We start from the raw sequence: 18,040 nt of genomic DNA, 5'->3' as shown, positions 1-18,040 counted from the left end.
CAGGAACCAAGGACGGTTCCCGTGTGATTAAGTCTGACTTTACCCCAAATCTGCCTACGCAATTTGCTGATGTTCAAATGTTTGAAACAACCAATTGTGTGTGGCCGCGCCAAAACATCCCGCTCTCCCCGACCCCCTTGCCCATATAAACCCCAAGCCCCTGGGCTTCTGGGTCGACCCCTCTGTCTCCTGCGTGAGATACGTGTCGACCCAGAGCTCCGCCAATAAACTACCTCGTGTGTTTACAGCAAGACGGTCGTTTGTGTATCTTTGGATGCGCGCCATCCCAAGGCTTGAGTGAGGGTCTCCCTTCGGGGGTCTTTCAAAGCCAAGCTCCTAGCTCTCAGAATCTCATTGTTAGAAAGTATGGAGTTTGGTTTTGGCCTTTTTGTGTGGCTTGAAGTTCAGTATGACTTCCAATTGTACCCCAGATGCGCCCCGATGAGAGCCTAGCCTCCAAACTTTTGTTCACCATGGTAACCTAGGCTTCCGGAATCCCAGAGACACCGGAAGGGACGTTTCATGCTTCCGGTCCCGCCATTGTTGCCTTTTCTTGGCGGTGCGGGGGACAGAGAGCCGTCAGCACAGGGAGGGAGGCGCGGCCGCCACTCGGGGCGCGACGCTGGTAGCTGCGGTGGTGCCTGGCGGAGGCGGAGCCGCTCGGCCCGGGGTCAGCGCTGCACCGGGCAGACGCGGCCAGGTGAGCGGTGCCCCGGGCTAGAGCACGAAAACGCCTAGCCCTGGGGTCTCCGGGGCCCGATATCAGGAACCACAGCACACATCCTAGTTGCCCCGGAGGAGCTGGTTTTCAAGTGGCATGCATAAACGGGAGCCCCGCCCCCCCATGTTGTCAGCTAAGTCAGTCACATCTCTGTCCCTGTGTAACGCTTGCACGTGGGTGCACGACTGGAAGCCAGTCCTGCCTTTTTAAGTCTATCCAGACAAGTGGCACCCACGTCTGTGTAAACTGCAAACAATTGCAGTCAGAAAAGTGATCCAGAAGGGGTATGGTGGAAAACGGCCCATGGGATTACTAAAGCAATAGCCACTGGTGTGCCAAGAGAGATCAAAAGGCTCTGTGTCAAATAGGAAAGGCCTCCAGGGCGTTTTGTTGTTTGTTTGTTTTTCTGACAAGGCCCCCCCCCCCCCCCCCGCTGTGGGCGGCCCTCCGGAAGCCCACTGATAAGTGCCGCATAAACCAGTTAAAAAGCACTGTTACAGTAAGGGGCCAGTGAGGAGGCCCTCTTTCAAGAGAAGTGGCACTGATTCTGCAGCCTGAGTAAGAGTGTGTCGGAAATGAAGAAAAAGAAGGGGAAGAGAAGTGGGTGCCCCCCCCCTATTCGTAGAGTGATAGCCCCAAACTTGACATCTTTCCCAGCTGAAGAGTTTTGAGCCTCCACTCCCAGCACAAGTTTATGCAGAAATTGAAGATACATATATTTCAATTTCAGTGCTTACTACAGGACATATTAAATAAAGGTGAAATAACTTTTTTTTTTTTTTTGCATACCCTACACTGGAGGACATTTTTAAATTTGGGTACTTGGGGAGACTGGTTGAAGGTGTGTGAAAGGCTATGAATGCTAAGCCTAGACTTTTAGTTAGGTTTCTTTTTTTTTAATTAAATTAAATTTATTTATTTTTTAGTTAGGTTTTATCCTGTCAGTGACCAGAGCCATTAATATCTCAAGAAGGGGAGTGGCTTGGAGTGATTTCTCGGTAGTCTTCTTTTACCCTGAAGCTTCACCAGCAACCAAGAGTTGAGCACTGCAGGTCTCTGGTTGTTCTCTTTATGTTTCTGTAGGCGACTGAAAACCAGCGCCTGCAGCTGGAAGGACAGTTGCTTTCAGTGTGCCTGCTGTAGCCAGAACCAGCTTCCCTTTGCTGTCACAATGACCACGGAAGGCAGGGGAACACTGGGCCTCATCGCCAGCACTGCTGTGTGTCAGAAGCAGGAGAGGGCCTTGACTGTGAAGCAGGAACCAGGAAGCCAGACCTGGGGGCAGAGCTGCAGTTTCCAGAAGAACTACCCTCCTGTCTGTGAAGTCTTCCGGCTGTACTTCAGGCAGTTCTGCTACCATGAGACGTCGGGGCCTCAGGAGGCGCTGAGCCGGCTCAGGGAGCTCTGCCGCTGGTGGCTGGTGCCGGAGGTCCACACCAAGGAGCAGATCCTGGAGCTGCTGGTGCTGGAGCAGTTCCTGAGCATCCTGCCGGGGGAGCTGCAGGCCTGGGTCCAGCTCCATCACCCCGAGACTGGTGAGGAGGCCGTGGCTGTGGTGGAGGACTTCCAGCGACATCTCCATGAGGCAGGGGAGGTAAGCAGTGGAGTCCGGGGCAGCATCTAGAACATTTCTGGGAATAATAACCTGGGAATAAGTAGTCTATTCCTCACACCTCACACTGGTTTGCCGGAACCTTTTCCATCAATGGATAATCAATAGTTTTGTGCTTCATTCCATAAGCAAAAAAACGAAACCCCAACTGTCTTAGTCTCTGCTCTATTAGAACAGCAGTTAGCAGCGGCTCATTTACAGCCTCAGAGGTTAGCCCACTGTCATGGCAGGGAACCTGGCGGCACGCAGGTGTGCATCCATGGAGCTCTGTGGAGAGAGAGAGAGAGAGAGAGAGAGAGAGAGAGAGAGAGAGAGACGGACAGACAGACAGACACTGACACACTTCAAAGCCCACCCCCAGAGGCATTTTCTCTAACAAGGCCATACCTTCAATCCTTTCAAATAATGCCATTCCTTGGTAACTAGGCATTCAAATCTATGATCCTGTAGGGGCCACTCTTTTTTTTTTTTTTAATATTTTATTTAATTTTAATCTATGTGCATTAGTGTGAAACTGTCAGATCTTGGAGTTACAGACAGTTGTGAGCTGCCATGTGGGTGCTGGGAATTGAACCCAGGTCTTTTGGAAGAGCAGGCAGAGCTCTTAACCACTGAGCCATCTCTCCAGCCCCAATAGGGGCCACGCTTAATTAAACAGCCACACAAGACAAGCTCTGAACCAGGTTTGTGTGTGCGTGTTTATGTGGTGGGGAGATGCATGTGCAGGTGTATTGGGTGTATTGGGTGTATTGGGTGTATTGGGTGTATTGGGTGTATTGGCTAGAGAGCAACCTGAGGGGTTGTCCCTCAGGTGCTGGCCAACTTTATTTCCTGAGACACAATCTGCCTGACCTTGAATTCAGTGGCCGCTTGTGAGCCTTAGGTGGGCTGACTGTGTGCCAGTCTCCAGGGAGCCCTAGGGGTCTGACTGTGTGCGCGTCTCCAGGGGTAGGGTTACAAGAATGTGCACTCACGCCTGACTCTTGTACATTGGTTCTGGGAGTCCGAGCGCGGGTTGCCGTGACCGCGTGGGAAGCTCTGTATGGACCGAACATTCCCCAGCCCTGGCTGCTGCTTGTAAGTGCAGATACAGCTCCTGACTGCAGTTCCTGAGCGTATGGGCAGAAGGTAGAGTTTAATGCGCTGTAGTAACCCAACCCTGTGGCCCACGGGCAGCTAAATCCTGCTGCAGTTGTAGCACTCCACCCGGGACCCAGGCACGTGGGGTTCCTTGCCTTCGGCCACCACCTTAACCATTTACAGGCAATAAACCAAATTAGAGACTGTTTCTCCTGCTGCTTCTGCTTGGGCAGGGACGTGCACAGCCAGCTTGGTTTTTGGACAGGATTTCTCTAACTGCAGAATCAGTGGTTAGGCAAGGCTCCTGGCCTGTGAGTCCCAAGGGTCTGAAGTTGGCCTAAGTTGGCCACTCAGCTCTGTGACTCTTAGAAGGCAGACTTTGCAAAGTGTCGTAATGTTCATTTGAACATATATGTCCACATAAGTGAGCAGTGCCTGAGCAAGGAAGGCAGCTCAAATTGTCTTCTGGCTTCTACACACAGTTAGACACAGAAAGAACTAGTCAGGAACAGCTGGGGAACTGGCCTTCACTCAGGCTTAGCAGTGTTTACCATCTGAGCTAGCTTGATCGTTCACATCTTAAGAAACTGTGTGCCCAAATCCTGACGCAGTGCAACTGGCTATAGCATCTGTGTTCTGGGCTCCTACAAGGAGGGTAAGAGAGGGCTGGCAGGGACGACCGTGAGCAGTGGACTCTGTGGGGGTGCTGGGGAGATAGCCTGGTCCGTCTTTCCTGTGTGGGTGTCTTAGCGGTTTGGGTTCTTGTCCTTCATGGATGCACTTTGAACCCAGTTCTGTTTCTTTATCTCCAGGTTCTGCCTGCAGCACAAGAGCAGGATGTGCATTTAAAGAAGATGAGAGCTCTCAGTGCAATAACGGGATCTCCTACCTCAGCGTCCAGTCAGGACTCCGCCCCCGAGGCCCTCTCAGAACCTCCTTGTGCACACCACCTCTCCAGTGGACAATTTGGTACTTGTCTCCCCACTTCTGGCCTCAAGTCATCTTGCCGTCTGCCCCCCTAGAGTCGCTTTTTTTTTGATCAGCCCAATTTGCAGCTCACTGAAATCCCACATTGCCCTTACAGCTGGTCTTCTTCCTTAGTGGCTGTGTTTATACTGTGATTATTTTTAAGAGTTCTTACCTACACAGCCGAGAGTCAGGGATATACATAGAAAGAAGCAGCCTCAGGAGATAATTTGAGTGAAGCTGGGCATGGAGGGTCGGACCTGGCGTTCTTGGACTTGGAAAGCCTTGGCAAGAGTATATCTGAGAGCTGAAGGCCAGCCTGGACTACTTTGTAAGTGTTGGGCTAACCTATGCTACAGATTAATACCCTATGCCAAACAAAACCCAAAAAACAGCTACCACAAAGAAAGGATACGTATGGACGGTATCTGTCCCCAGGCATGAAACTGCATTGTAAAAGGGGGTTATTAGGAGGCAGAGCAGGTCTGGGATGCTGGAGCAACCAGCAAGAGGTGTGGCTGTTGGGAGTGCAGACTGGAGCCAGGCATGGTGGCGCATGCCTTTACAATCCCAGCACTCGGGAGGCAGAGCCAGCCTGATTTACATAGCAAGCTCTAGGCCGGCCAGGGCTAGACAGTGAGGCCCTACCTTAAAAAGCAAAACAAACAAGCAGAACAAAGAAACGAAAGAAAGAAAGAAAGAAAGGAAAGAAACTGAACTTGCTGTCAATGAACACTATCCAAAAACAAGGGCGCTCCCAAAGGCACCATGCATCCACACACACATAAACACACATATGTAAATATTAACATACAGATATAAATATATAGACATACAATAGAGAGTATGTGCAGACAAACAGGCATATAAACAGACAAACACATTTTTGGATGAAGCAGATGGTTTCAACAGTGGTTTAATTCTGTCTTGGGTTCTCACATGATCTAATACAAAGGTTCTCTATGTATGGAAAAATTACCTCATTCAAAAATAGATTCAATCAGTACATAAAAAGGGAGGTACAGTAGGGCTCTTGGTCCTAATATCTAACTAGATAATAAACTTAAAGCAGCGGTTTATCTATGTGCTTGTTATGTGTTCAAAGCAGAAGTTTTATCTTTTTTTATTTCAGATGTATGTCATGTGTTCAAAGCAAGAGTTTTTTTTTTTAATGTTAAGATTTTTCTAAGAAACAGGTGTCTGTTTTATCTTTTGTAGATAATAATTCATTCTTTGTTTTTAACTCCATAGGCTCTTTCTTATCAGGGTGTACACCTGGGTCTTATCCTTGGGCTAGACTTAAAATGAATGTATTTCCTTAATCACTAATTTGCTTCATCTTGTTTTCCCTCTTAGTGTAAATCAAGTGCTTGACAGAGCTCCTAGCAGTTTTGTTACACTGCAGGAAGGTTTTAAATTACTTGAATCAAGTCAGAAATTCTTTGAAATCATCAATTTGTTTAAACAACACTGTCATGAAGGTACATGTTCAAAGTAATTTTCAGGAAATCTACCCAACAGAGTGAAACAACAGGCAGTGAGGGTCTCTGCCATGCCGGACAAATGAGACAAGCACGGAAAGGCAGCATAGCAACAGTGAGCAGCCTTGAGGCAAAATACTTGGGCCTCGCCTAAAGCAGGGGTACACCCATTCCTCAGCCATGCAATAACAGTGGGCTGCCGCCAGGAAGCTCCCTTGCTTTTGCCAATCAAGCATGCAATTGCTCCCAGCACTCTGTGTTTTAAATTCCCTGAAGAAAAAGGGATATTCTCTACTTCTGAACTCTTGTCTCATTTCTTAAATAAATTACGACTTTTTTTTTTCAGCTCAAAGCAAAAAAAAAAAAAAAAATTAAAAAAAATTTTTTTCTCATGTTGGCACTAGGTGATAGCGGGATGGGAAGTTCTGAGGACACTACAAAGCAGGCCATGTCTAAAGGACCAGACGCATTCAGCGCATCCTTGGGGGGACTCCTTGGAGTGACCCTGCTAGAGACGGAGTCTGCAGATATCTGTGAAGATCTTTTAGCACAGGTGGAAGGGCAATCCTCGGATGAAGATGAGAGTGAACTAGAAGGTGACTTATTGGGAAAGAAGGATGATAAAAACTCCACAGAAGACAGAAGTGAGGACTGTAAAGATGCAGGGGAGCAGCCAGCTCTGCCCTCCAGGCCTGTTGAGAGCCAGACGCTCTATCAGCGTGATGAGCACGGCAGAGCTTTCAGCTGGAGCTCACACCTCCTCGGCCACCAGAGAATGCACACAGGCTTCTCAGCTCGTTGTTCACCTCAGAACGCACACGCAGGGAAAACCGTCTCAGTGTAACGAGCCTGGGAAGACTGACAGCCGCAGCTCCCGTCCTACTCAACAGCACGGTCTCCGCAATGGGCAGAAACCTTATAAATGTAACAGTTGTGCAAAAGTTTCCACCCAGAACCCCCAGCTCATTGATCATGGAGAGGAGCCCGAGTGCAGCGGGTGTGGGGAGGTCTTCACTCGGCGTAGAAGTCGCAGCCGACATCAGGTCCTCCACATGAGTGAGACGCCCTACAAGCGCGTTGTGTGTGGGACCGCTGTCTGTTCCAACGGAAATCTCACTGACCACCAAAGGATCCACACTGGGGAGAAGCCTCATGCATGTGCTGAGTGTGGCAAGGCCTTTCGTCGGAGTAAGTGTCTTGCTCGACATCGGCGCCTCCACACTGGGGGAAAACCATTCAAATGTAGCAAGTGTGGGAAAGCCTTCAACCAGAGCGCTCAGCTCATTGACCATGAACGGATTCACACTGGAGAAAAACCTTTTGAATGCAGTGAGTGTGGTAAGAAATTCAGTCTAAGCAAATGCCTTATTCGGCACCAGAGGCTTCACACTGGAGAAAAGCCCTATAGATGCAGCCAGTGTGGCAAATCCTTCAATCAAAACTCTCACCTCATCATACACCAGAGAGTTCACACCGGTGAGAAGCCGTATGAGTGCAGTGAGTGCGGGAAGGTCTTCAGTTACAGCTCTAGCCTTATGGTTCATCAGAGGACCCACACTGGTGAGAAGCCCTACCAATGCAAAGACTGCACGAAGGCTTTCAGTGACAGTTCCCAGCTAATTGTGCACCAGAGAGTTCACACCGGTGAGAAGCCGTATGAGTGCAGTGAGTGTGGGAAGGCCTTCAGTCAGCGCTCCACCTTTAATCACCACCAGCGAACTCACAGTGTGGACAAGCCCCCAGGTCCGCGACCCACGGTGTCGTAGGCACTCCTCAGACATGCCCGTGGCGCTCTTCACTGACTTTGCCCCCTCATGTTTTTTTTTTAACGTGTCTGGGTGGTTTTGCCTACATGTATGTCTGTGTACCACTTAGGTGCCTGGTGGCTACAGAGGCCAGAAGAGCTAATGAGACCCTTGGAACGGGAGTTACAGTTGTCAGCCATCTTGTGGGTGGTGGGGATCAAACCTCTGGCTCTGGCAGAGCAGCCGGTGGCCTTAACCGCTGAGCCATCTCTCCAGCCCTCATGTTTGTTATTTTAAATTAGTGTAACACATAGCGTCTTATTACTTACATTTCCTCTCTAGAAAAAAATTTTCCCTTTTACTTGTTAATTTGTGCTTTGTCATAACCTTGAAGATCCATCCAATTTAAGGACTTTTGGGGGGGGGAGGAGACAGGGTTTCTCTGTGTAGCCCTGACTGTCCTGGACTCGCTTTGTAGACCAGGTTGGCCTCGAACTCAGAGATCCACCTGCCACCTGCCTCTGTCTCCCAAGTGCTGGGATTAAAGGCGTGTGCCACCACGCCCAGCAAGGCTTTTTTCTTTATATGCTTTTCCTTTTAAACCTCTGTTGATCTGGTCTCAATACTTTGAGTTTATTGGTACTATATGGTATAATTGTTAAATTCTAAATATTTATATACTTTAACACCAACATATAGGCTCATTGTGAGTATACACTTTTCATGTATAATTATATTACTTGCTAAATGAGTAAATTTTAAAATCTCCACTCAAATAATTCTTAAATTATGGACAAACTCCCTTCTCCCCAGGCTTTTTAGGTGGGAAGTGCGTCTGCAGTATCACATACAACATACCCATTAATGTCTTCTACAGCTACTGTAGTCATAACTATCTGTTTATTGTCCTTTTTTTTTTGGAACTTTTTAAATTTTTTATTAATTTACTCATATTACATGAACTCTGGTGCCCCATATTTGACCATGTCCCTTGGATGGGGAGGCCTGGTGGCACTCAGAGGAAGGATAGCAGGCTACCAAGAAGAGACTTGATACCCTATGAGCATACACAGGGGGAGGAGGTCCCCTCAGTCACTGTTTATTGTACTTAAGAAGCTAAGTGGCTGCCTGAGAAAGGCAGCTGAGACCAGGCAGGTTCACTACAGAGGCTTGTGACGTCATGGCTGCACTGAGCTCCTGCACACAGCGCCACGCACTTCCGTGTGTGTGCTGGAGATCCGCACGCAGGTCCTCACACTCAGGTGGCAAGTGCTTTGCCTACCAAGCCCCATTGTGCATGCAGTTTTGGAAAATATTCTTGAAGAAAACACGGAGAAGCTTTCTATTCTAACAGAAAATTATTGACCCCTCAAGGAATCCATGATGTAGGAAAAGGGTCTTCTTCTGGGTATGGTGGCACATGCCTGTAAGCCTAGCACTTCAGAAGCAGAGGCAGATTTTAATGAGTCAGCTGGACTACATAGCAAGTTCCAGGCCAGCCATGTCTTCACTGTCTTCAAAGGAGGTGGGGAGGGGAGTGTGGATAAAACAGTGTTTCAGAACTTACACTTTACTTAGGTATTTTTAAAGTTACATTTCATGTACATGTACCCATGGCGGCTGCAGGACAACTTACGGGAGTTGGTTCTCTCCAAGAAGGTCTCACAGATCGAAGTCAGAAGATGTGGTGTCAGGCTTGGCAACACGTGCCTTTGCCGGCCGAGTCATTTCACTGACCCACCCTCTGTCTCTGTGCACTTGACAGCCTTGTGGAGATTAGACAACAGCTCTGTGGCGTTGTCCTCTCTCGGCCTTCATGTGAGTTCTAGGGATTGGGCTCAGCTCACTAGGCTTGCTGAGAAAGTACCCTTGCCCTCTCAGCCATCTTGTTAGTACCTGTATTGGTTGCTGTGATAAATGCCATGACCAAGAGCAGTTCAGAGGAGTGAAGGGTTTTGTGGTGTATAGATAAGAGGGGGAAGAGCTGTCACGGCAGGGAAGGCGCGCAATGGGTGTGCAGCCCGGCAGTGTTAGCATACCTTTAACCGCAGCACGGGAGGCAGAGGCAGGCGATCTCTTTATTTTGAGGCCAGCCTGGTCTACAGAGAGCTAGTTCAGGCCAGCTTGAGCTACACAATGAAGTCCCGCAAATGAAGAGGGGGAGGGGGAGGGGGAGGGGGAGGGGGAGGACATTGGGGCTCCAGGAAGAGGTTGGATGATCACATTTTATACACACACAGCAGAGAGAAGATGACATGGGAAGTCTCGCTGTGAGGCCCCACCCCTACAGGGGCCATGACCTTCCCAAACAGCACTGCCAACTGGGGATAAAGCATTCAACTACGATGATCCAAAGGGCAACATGTTCAACCTCCACAGTCTCCAATTGACTTAAAATCAGAATTCAGACATGGGAAATAGTTCTGATAGTCAAACTCGACAGTGAAGAGGCCAAGCGATGTACACTGAACCACTGGTCTCTGATACGTGAAAACAACAGACACCACAGCCATATTCTGCAACTAGTAGGAAATCAGGTAGTTATAGTTTAGTTTTTTTTATTTGCACGGATGTTTTGCCTGCATGTATGTATGTGCACCACATGTGTGCTTGGTGCCTGCATCGGCCAGAAGAGGGCGCCAGAGCTCCTAGTACAGGAGTGATGGGTGGTTATGAGCCACTGTGTGTGCTTGGGATTGAAGCCCAGTCTTCTAGAAGATCAGCCAGTGCTCTTAACTACGAAGCCATCTTTCTAGTCCCAGGTATTTTTGTCGTCGGTAGTGGTGGTGGTGGCGGTGGTTTATTCTGGAGGGATTTTTTGTTTGGTTGTTTGGTTTTGGAGTGTTTTGTTTTGAGACTGGGTCTTACTTTGAGCCCTGGCTACCCTGGAATTCAAACTATAGACCAGATTGACCTTGAACTGACAGCAATCCACCTGCCTCTCCCTCCCAAAGGCTGTGGATTAAAGTCGTTTGACTCCAAGCTTGACACAAGTCAGGAGATTTTAAATTCTGGCCTTTGGAGTGTGGAGAAGCGGATCAGTGGTTTGGAGTGTGGAGAAGCGGGTCAGTGGTTTGGAGGGTGTGGAGATGTGGATCAGTGGTTTGGAGGGTGTGGAGATGTGGGTCAGTGGTTTGGAGGGTGTGGAGAAGCGGGTCAGTGGTTTGGAGTGTGGAGAAGCGGATCAGTGGTTTGGAGGGTGTGGAGAAGCGGATCAGTGGTTTGGAGGGTGTGGAGAAGTGGATCAGTGGTTTGGAGGGTGTGGAGAAGCAGGTCAGTGGTTTGGAGGGTGTGGAGATGTGGGTCAGTGGTTTGGAGGGTGTGGAGATGTGGGTCAGTGGTTTGGAGGGTGTGGAGAAGCGGGTCAGTGGTTTGGAGTGTGGAGAAGCGGATCAGTGGTTTGGAGGGTGTGGAGAAGTGGATCAGTGGTTTGGAGGGTGTGGAGAAGTGGATCAGTGGTTTGGAGGGTGTGGAGAAGCAGGTCAGTGGTTTGGAGGGTGTGGAGATGTGGGTCAGTGGTTTGGAGGGTGTGGAGATGTGGGTCAGTGGTTTGGAGGGTGTGGAGAAGCGGATCAGTGGTTTGGAGGGTGTGGAGAAGCGGATCAGTGGTTTGGAGGGTGTGGAGATGTGGGTCAGTGGTTTGGAGGGTGTGGAGAAGTGGATCAGTGGTTTGGAGGGTGTGGAGATGTGGGTCAGTGGTTTGGAGGGTGTGGAGAAGTGGATCAGTGGTTTGGAGGGTGTGGAGATGTGGATCAGTGGTTTGGAGGGTGTGGAGAAGTGGATCAGTGGTTTGGAGGGTGTGGAGATGTGGGTCAGTGGTTTGGAGGGTGTGGAGAAGTGGATCAGTGGTTTGGAGGGTGTGGAGATGAGGATCAGTGGTTTGGAGGGTGTGGAGATGTGGATCAGTGGTTTGGAGGGTGTGGAGATGTGGGTCAGTGGTTTGGAGGGTGTGGAGATGTGGGTCAGTGGTTTGGAGGGTGTGGAGATGTGGGTCAGTGGTTTGGAGGGTGTGGAGATGTGGATCAGTGGTTTGGAGGGTGTGGAGATGTGGATCAGTGGTTTGGAGGGTGTGGAGATGTGGGTCAGTGGTTTGGAGGGTGTGGAGATGTGGGTCAGTGGTTTGGAGGGTGTGGAGATGTGGATCAGTGGTTTGGAGGGTGTGGAGATGTGGATCAGTGGTTTGGAGGGTGTGGAGATGTGGGTCAGTGGTTTGGAGGGTGTGGAGAAGCGGGTCAGTGGTTTGGAGTGTGGAGAAGCGGATCAGTGGTTTGGAGGGTGTGGAGAAGTGGATCAGTGGTTTGGAGGGTGTGGAGAAGTGGATCAGTGGTTTGGAGGGTGTGGAGAAGCAGGTCAGTGGTTTGGAGGGTGTGGAGATGTGGGTCAGTGGTTTGGAGGGTGTGGAGATGTGGGTCAGTGGTTTGGAGGGTGTGGAGAAGCGGATCAGTGGTTTGGAGGGTGTGGAGAAGCGGATCAGTGGTTTGGAGGGTGTGGAGATGTGGGTCAGTGGTTTGGAGGGTGTGGAGAAGTGGATCAGTGGTTTGGAGGGTGTGGAGATGTGGGTCAGTGGTTTGGAGGGTGTGGAGAAGTGGATCAGTGGTTTGGAGGGTGTGGAGATGTGGATCAGTGGTTTGGAGGGTGTGGAGAAGTGGATCAGTGGTTTGGAGGGTGTGGAGATGTGGGTCAGTGGTTTGGAGGGTGTGGAGAAGTGGATCAGTGGTTTGGAGGGTGTGGAGATGAGGATCAGTGGTTTGGAGGGTGTGGAGATGTGGATCAGTGGTTTGGAGGGTGTGGAGATGTGGGTCAGTGGTTTGGAGGGTGTGGAGATGTGGGTCAGTGGTTTGGAGGGTGTGGAGATGTGGGTCAGTGGTTTGGAGGGTGTGGAGATGTGGATCAGTGGTTTGGAGGGTGTGGAGATGTGGATCAGTGGTTTGGAGGGTGTGGAGATGTGGGTCAGTGGTTTGGAGGGTGTGGAGATGTGGGTCAGTGGTTTGGAGGGTGTGGAGATGTGGATCAGTGGTTTGGAGGGTGTGGAGATGTGGATCAGTGGTTTGGAGGGTGTGGAGATGTGGGTCAGTGGTTTGGAGGGTGTGGAGATGTGGATCAGTGGTTTGGAGGGTGTGGAGATGTGGGTCAGTGGTTTGGAGGGTGTGGAGATGTGGATCAGTGGTTTGGAGGGTGTGGAGATGTGGATCAGTGGTTTGGAGGGTGTGGAGAAGTGGATCAGTGGTTTGGAGTGTGGAGATGTGGATCAGTGGTTTGGAGGGTGTGGAGATGTGGGTCCGTGGTTTGGAGGGTGTGGAGAAGTGGATCAGTGGTTTGGATGGTGTGGAGATGTGGGTCAGTGGTTTGGAGGGTGTGGAGATGTGGGTCCGTGGTTTGGAGGGTGTGGAGAAGTGGATCAGTGGTTTGGATGGTGTGGAGATGTGGGTCAGTGGTTTGGAGGGTGTGGAGATGTGGGTCCGTGGTTTGGAGGGTGTGGAGAAGTGGATCAGTGGTTTGGAGGGTGTGGAGAAGCGGATCAGTGGTTTGGAGGGTGTGGAGATGTGGGTCAGTGGTTTGGGGTGTGGAGAAGCGGGTCAGTGGTTTGGAGGGTGTGGAGATGTGGATCAGTGGTTTGGAGGGTGTGGAGAAGTGGATCAGTGGTTTGGAGGGTGTGGAGAAGTGGATCAGTGGTTTGGAGGGTGTGGAGATGTGGATCAGTGGTTTGGAGGGTGTGGAGATGTGGATCAGTGGTTTGGAGGGTGTGGAGATGTGGATCAGTGGTTTGGAGGGTGTGGAGATGTGGGTCCGTGGTTTGGAGGGTGTGGAGAAGTGGATCAGTGGTTTGGATGGTGTGGAGATGTGGGTCAGTGGTTTGGAGGGTGTGGAGAAGCGGATCAGTGGTTTGGAGGGTGTGGAGATGTGGGTCAGTGGTTTGGGGTGTGGAGAAGCGGGTCAGTGGTTTGGAGGGTGTGGAGATGTGGGTCAGTGGTTTGGAGGGTGTGGAGAAGCGGGTCAGTGGTTTGGAGGGTGTGGAGATGTGGGTCAGTGGTTTGGAGGGTGTGGAGATGTGGGTCAGTGGTTTGGAGGGTGTGGAGAAGTGGATCAGTGGTTTGGATGGTGTGGAGATGTGGGTCAGTGGTTTGGAGGGTGTGGAGAAGCGGATCAGTGGTTTGGAGGGTGTGGAGATGTGGGTCAGTGGTTTGGGGTGTGGAGAAGCGGGTCAGTGGTTTGGAGGGTGTGGAGATGTGGGTCAGTGGTTTGGAGTGTGGAGAAGCGGATCAGTGGTTTGGAGGGTGTGGAGAAGCGGATCAGTGGTTTGGAGGGTGTGGAGAAGTGGATCAGTGGTTTGGAGGGTGTGGAGAAGCAGGTCAGTGGTTTGGAGGGTGTGGAGATGTGGGTCAGTGGTTTGGAGGGTGTGGAGATGTGGGTCAGTGGTTTGGAGGGTGTGGAGATGTGGGTCAGTGGTTTGGAGGGTGTGGAGATGTGGGTCAGTGGTTTGGAGGGTGTGGAGAAGCGGATCAGTGGTTTGGAGGGTGTGGAGATGTGGATCAGTGGTTTGGAGGGTGTGGAGATGTGGATCAGTGGTTTGGAGGGTGTGGAGATGTGGGTCAGTGGTTTGGAGGGTGTGGAGATGTGGGTCCGTGGTTTGGAGGGTGTGGAGAAGTGGATCAGTGGTTTGGAGGGTGTGGAGAAGCGGATCAGTGGTTTGGAGGGTGTGGAGATGTGGGTCAGTGGTTTGGGGTGTGGAGATGTGGGTCAGTGGTTTGGAGGGTGTGGAGATGTGGATCAGTGGTTTGGAGTGTGGAGATGTGGGTCAGTGGTTTGGAGGGTGTGGAGATGTGGGTCAGTGGTTTGGAGGGTGTGGAGATGTGGATCAGTGGTTTGGAGGGTGTGGAGATGTGGGTCAGTGGTTTGGAGGGTGTGGAGATGTGGATCAGTGGTTTGGAGTGTGGAGATGTGGGTCAGTGGTTTGGAGGGTGTGGAGATGTGGATCAGTGGTTTGGAGGGTGTGGAGATGTGGATCAGTGGTTTGGAGGGTGTGGAGAAGTGGATCAGTGGTTTGGAGGGTGTGGAGATGTGGATCAGTGGTTTGGAGGGTGTGGAGATGTGGATCAGTGGTTTGGAGGGTGTGGAGATGTGGGTCAGTGGTTTAGAGGCTGTGGAGATGTGGATCAGTGGTTTGGAGGGTGTGGAGATGTGGATCAGTGGTTTGGAGGGTGTGGAGATGTGGATCAGTGGTTTGGAGGGTGTGGAGATGTGGGTCAGTGGTTTGGAGGGTGTGGAGATGTGGATCAGTGGTTTGGAGGGTGTGGAGATGTGGATCAGTGGTTTGGAGGGTGTGGAGATGTGGGTCAGTGGTTTGGAGGGTGTGGAGATGTGGATCAGTGGTTTGGAGGGTGTGGAGATGTGGGTCCGTGGTTTGGAGGGTGTGGAGAAGTGGATCAGTGGTTTGGAGGGTGTGGAGATGTGGATCAGTGGTTTGGAGGGTGTGGAGATGTGGGTCAGTGGTTTGGAGGGTGTGGAGAAGCGGATCAGTGGTTTGGAGGGTGTGGAGATGTGGGTCAGTGGTTTGGAGGGTGTGGAGATGTGGATCAGTGGTTTGGAGGGTGTGGAGATGTGGATCAGTGGTTTGGAGGGTGTGGAGATGTGGATCAGTGGTTTGGAGGGTGTGGAGATGTGGGTCAGTGGTTTGGAGGGTGTGGAGATGTGGGTCCGTGGTTTGGAGGGTGTGGAGAAGTGGATCAGTGGTTTGGATGGTGTGGAGATGTGGGTCAGTGGTTTGGAGGGTGTGGAGAAGTGGGTCAGTGGTTTGGAGGGTGTGGAGAAGTGGATCAGTGGTTTGGAGGGTGTGGAGATGTGGATCAGTGGTTTGGAGGGTGTGGAGAAGTGGATCAGTGGTTTGGAGGGTGTGGAGATGTGGATCAGTGGTTTGGAGGGTGTGGAGAAGTAGATCAGTGGTTTGGAGGGTGTGGAGATGTGGGTCAGTGGTTTGGAGGCTGTGGAGATGTGGATCAGTGGTTTGGAGGGTGTGGAGAAGCGGGTCAGTGGTTTGGAGGGTGTGGAGATGTGGGTCAGTGGTTTGGAGTGTGGAGATGTGGGTCAGTGGTTTGGAGGGTGTGGAGTGGCGGATCAGTGGTTTGGAGGGTGTGGAGATGTGGGTCAGTGGTTTGGAGGGTGTGGAGAAGTGGATCAGTGGTTTGGATGGTGTGGAGATGTGGGTCAGTGGTTTGGAGGGTGTGGAGATGTGGGTCCATGGTTTGGAGGGTGTGGAGAAGTGGATCAGTGGTTTGGATGGTGTGGAGATGTGGGTCAGTGGTTTGGAGGGTGTGGAGATGTGGGTCCGTGGTTTGGAGGGTGTGGAGAAGTGGATCAGTGGTTTGGAGGGTGTGGAGAAGCGGATCAGTGGTTTGGAGGGTGTGGAGATGTGGGTCAGTGGTTTGGGGTGTGGAGAAGCGGGTCAGTGGTTTGGAGGGTGTGGAGATGTGGATCAGTGGTTTGGAGTGTGTGGAGAAGTGGATCAGTGGTTTGGAGGGTGTGGAGATGTGGATCAGTGGTTTGGAGTGTGGAGATGTGGGTCAGTGGTTTGGAGGGTGTGGAGATGTGGGTCAGTGGTTTGGAGGGTGTGGAGAAGCGGATCAGTGGTTTGGAGGGTGTGGAGATGTGGGTCAGTGGTTTGGAGGGTGTGGAGATGTGGATCAGTGGTTTGGAGGGTGTGGAGATGTGGGTCAGTGGTTTGGAGGGTGTGGAGATGTGGATCAGTGGTTTGGAGGGTGTGGAGATGTGGATCAGTGGTTTGGAGGGTGTGGAGATGTGGGTCAGTGGTTTGGAGGGTGTGGAGATGTGGGTCCGTGGTTTGGAGGGTGTGGAGAAGTGGATCAGTGGTTTGGATGGTGTGGAGATGTGGGTCAGTGGTTTGGAGGGTGTGGAGAAGTGGATCAGTGGTTTGGAGGGTGTGGAGATGTGGGTCAGTGGTTTGGAGGGTGTGGAGATGTGGGTCAGTGGTTTGGGGTTTGGAGAAGCGGGTCAGTGGTTTGGAGGGTGTGGAGATGTGGATCAGTGGTTTGGAGGGTGTGGAGAAGTGGATCAGTGGTTTGGAGGGTGTGGAGAAGTGGATCAGTGGTTTGGAGGGTGTGGAGATGTGGGTCAGTGGTTTGGAGGGTGTGGAGAAGTAGATCAGTGGTTTGGAGGGTGTGGAGATGTGGGTCAGTGGTTTGGAGTGTGGAGATGTGGGTCAGTGGTTTGGAGTGTGGAGAAGTGGATCAGTGGTTTGGAGGGTGTGGAGATGTGGATCAGTGGTTTGGAGGGTGTGGAGATGTGGATCAGTGGTTTGGAGGGTGTGGAGAAGTGGATCAGTGGTTTGGATGGTGTGGAGATGTGGGTCAGTGGTTTGGAGGGTGTGGAGAAGTGGGTCAGTGGTTTGGATGGTGTGGAGATGTGGGTCAGTGGTTTGGAGGGTGTGGAGATGTGGGTCAGTGGTTTGGAGTGTGGAGATGTGGATCAGTGGTTTGGAGGGTGTGGAGATGTGGGTCAGTGGTTTGGAGGGTGTGGAGATGTGGATCAGTGGTTTGGAGGGTGTGGAGAAGTGGATCAGTGGTTTGGAGGGTGTGGAGATGTGGGTCAGTGGTTTGGAGGGTGTGGAGATGTGGATCAGTGGTTTGGAGTGTGGAGATGTGGATCAGTGGTTTGGAGGGTGTGGAGATGTGGATCAGTGGTTTGGAGGGTGTGGAGATGTGGATCAGTGGTTTGGAGGGTGTGGAGATGTGGATCAGTGGTTTGGAGGGTGTGGAGATGTGGATCAGTGGTTTGGAGGGTGTGGAGAAGCGGGTCAGTGGTTTGGAGCATGCATTGCTATGGTAGAGACCCAAGCTCAGTTCCCAGCGATAGGCAGCTCACACCCAATTTCCTGTAACTCCATCTCCTCTGCTAGGATGCTGAACTCACATGGACTCAGCTACACACGGACATACATACATGCACACACACACATACACATACATACATACACATAATTAAAATTAAAATTCTGACGTATGTTGGAAGACTGCTTTAGTCTAGAGGTTAACTTTCAACTGGGTTGGAAGTGTTGGTGGCACACACCTTTTAAAAAAATTTTAAAAGCCGGGCGTGGTGGCGCACACCTTTAATCCCAGCACTCGGGAGGCAGAGGGAGGTGGATCGCTGTGAGTTCGAGGCCAGCCTGGTCTACAAAGTGAGTCCAGGACAGCCACGGCTACACAGAGAGACCCTGTCTCAAAAAAACAAAACAAAACAAAATTTAAATCCTAGCGCTTGGGAGGCAGAGGCAGTCAAATCTCTGTGAGTTTGAGACCACCCTAGTCTATGTAGTGAGTTACAGGACAATGTAAAAGACCATGTCTCAAAAACAAACCAAAAAAAAATACAAAAAGTTTTCTTTTTGGAGAGTCATAAAGGACACATTCATGAGAACTAC

At 50.9% G+C, this 18,040-nt stretch overlaps 1 protein-coding gene across 1 annotated transcript in view; it reads left to right on the top strand.

The window, feature by feature from the left end:
- Positions 1 to 525: 525 nt before the first annotated feature.
- ZNF35 (zinc finger protein 35) overlaps positions 526 to 18,040 on the top strand; it is a 38,708-nt gene continuing 21,193 nt past the window's right edge. The window contains exons 1-4 of the mRNA XM_084752417.1: positions 526 to 2,315; positions 4,226 to 4,382; positions 6,265 to 6,692; positions 6,751 to 7,525. Of these exons, the coding sequence (XP_084608543.1) occupies positions 1,893 to 2,315; positions 4,226 to 4,382; positions 6,265 to 6,692; positions 6,751 to 7,525 (1,783 nt within the window). The 5' untranslated portion in view covers positions 526 to 1,892. The remainder of the gene's footprint in view (positions 2,316 to 4,225; positions 4,383 to 6,264; positions 6,693 to 6,750; positions 7,526 to 18,040) is intronic.

The sequence above is a fragment of the Acomys minous genome (assembly GCF_964271855.1).
Source record: "Acomys minous genome assembly, chromosome: 13".
Classification (NCBI taxonomy): Eukaryota; Metazoa; Chordata; class Mammalia; order Rodentia; family Muridae; genus Acomys; species Acomys minous.
Note: the sequence above shows the minus strand (reverse complement) of the source record. Positions and strands in the feature narration are given on the sequence as shown.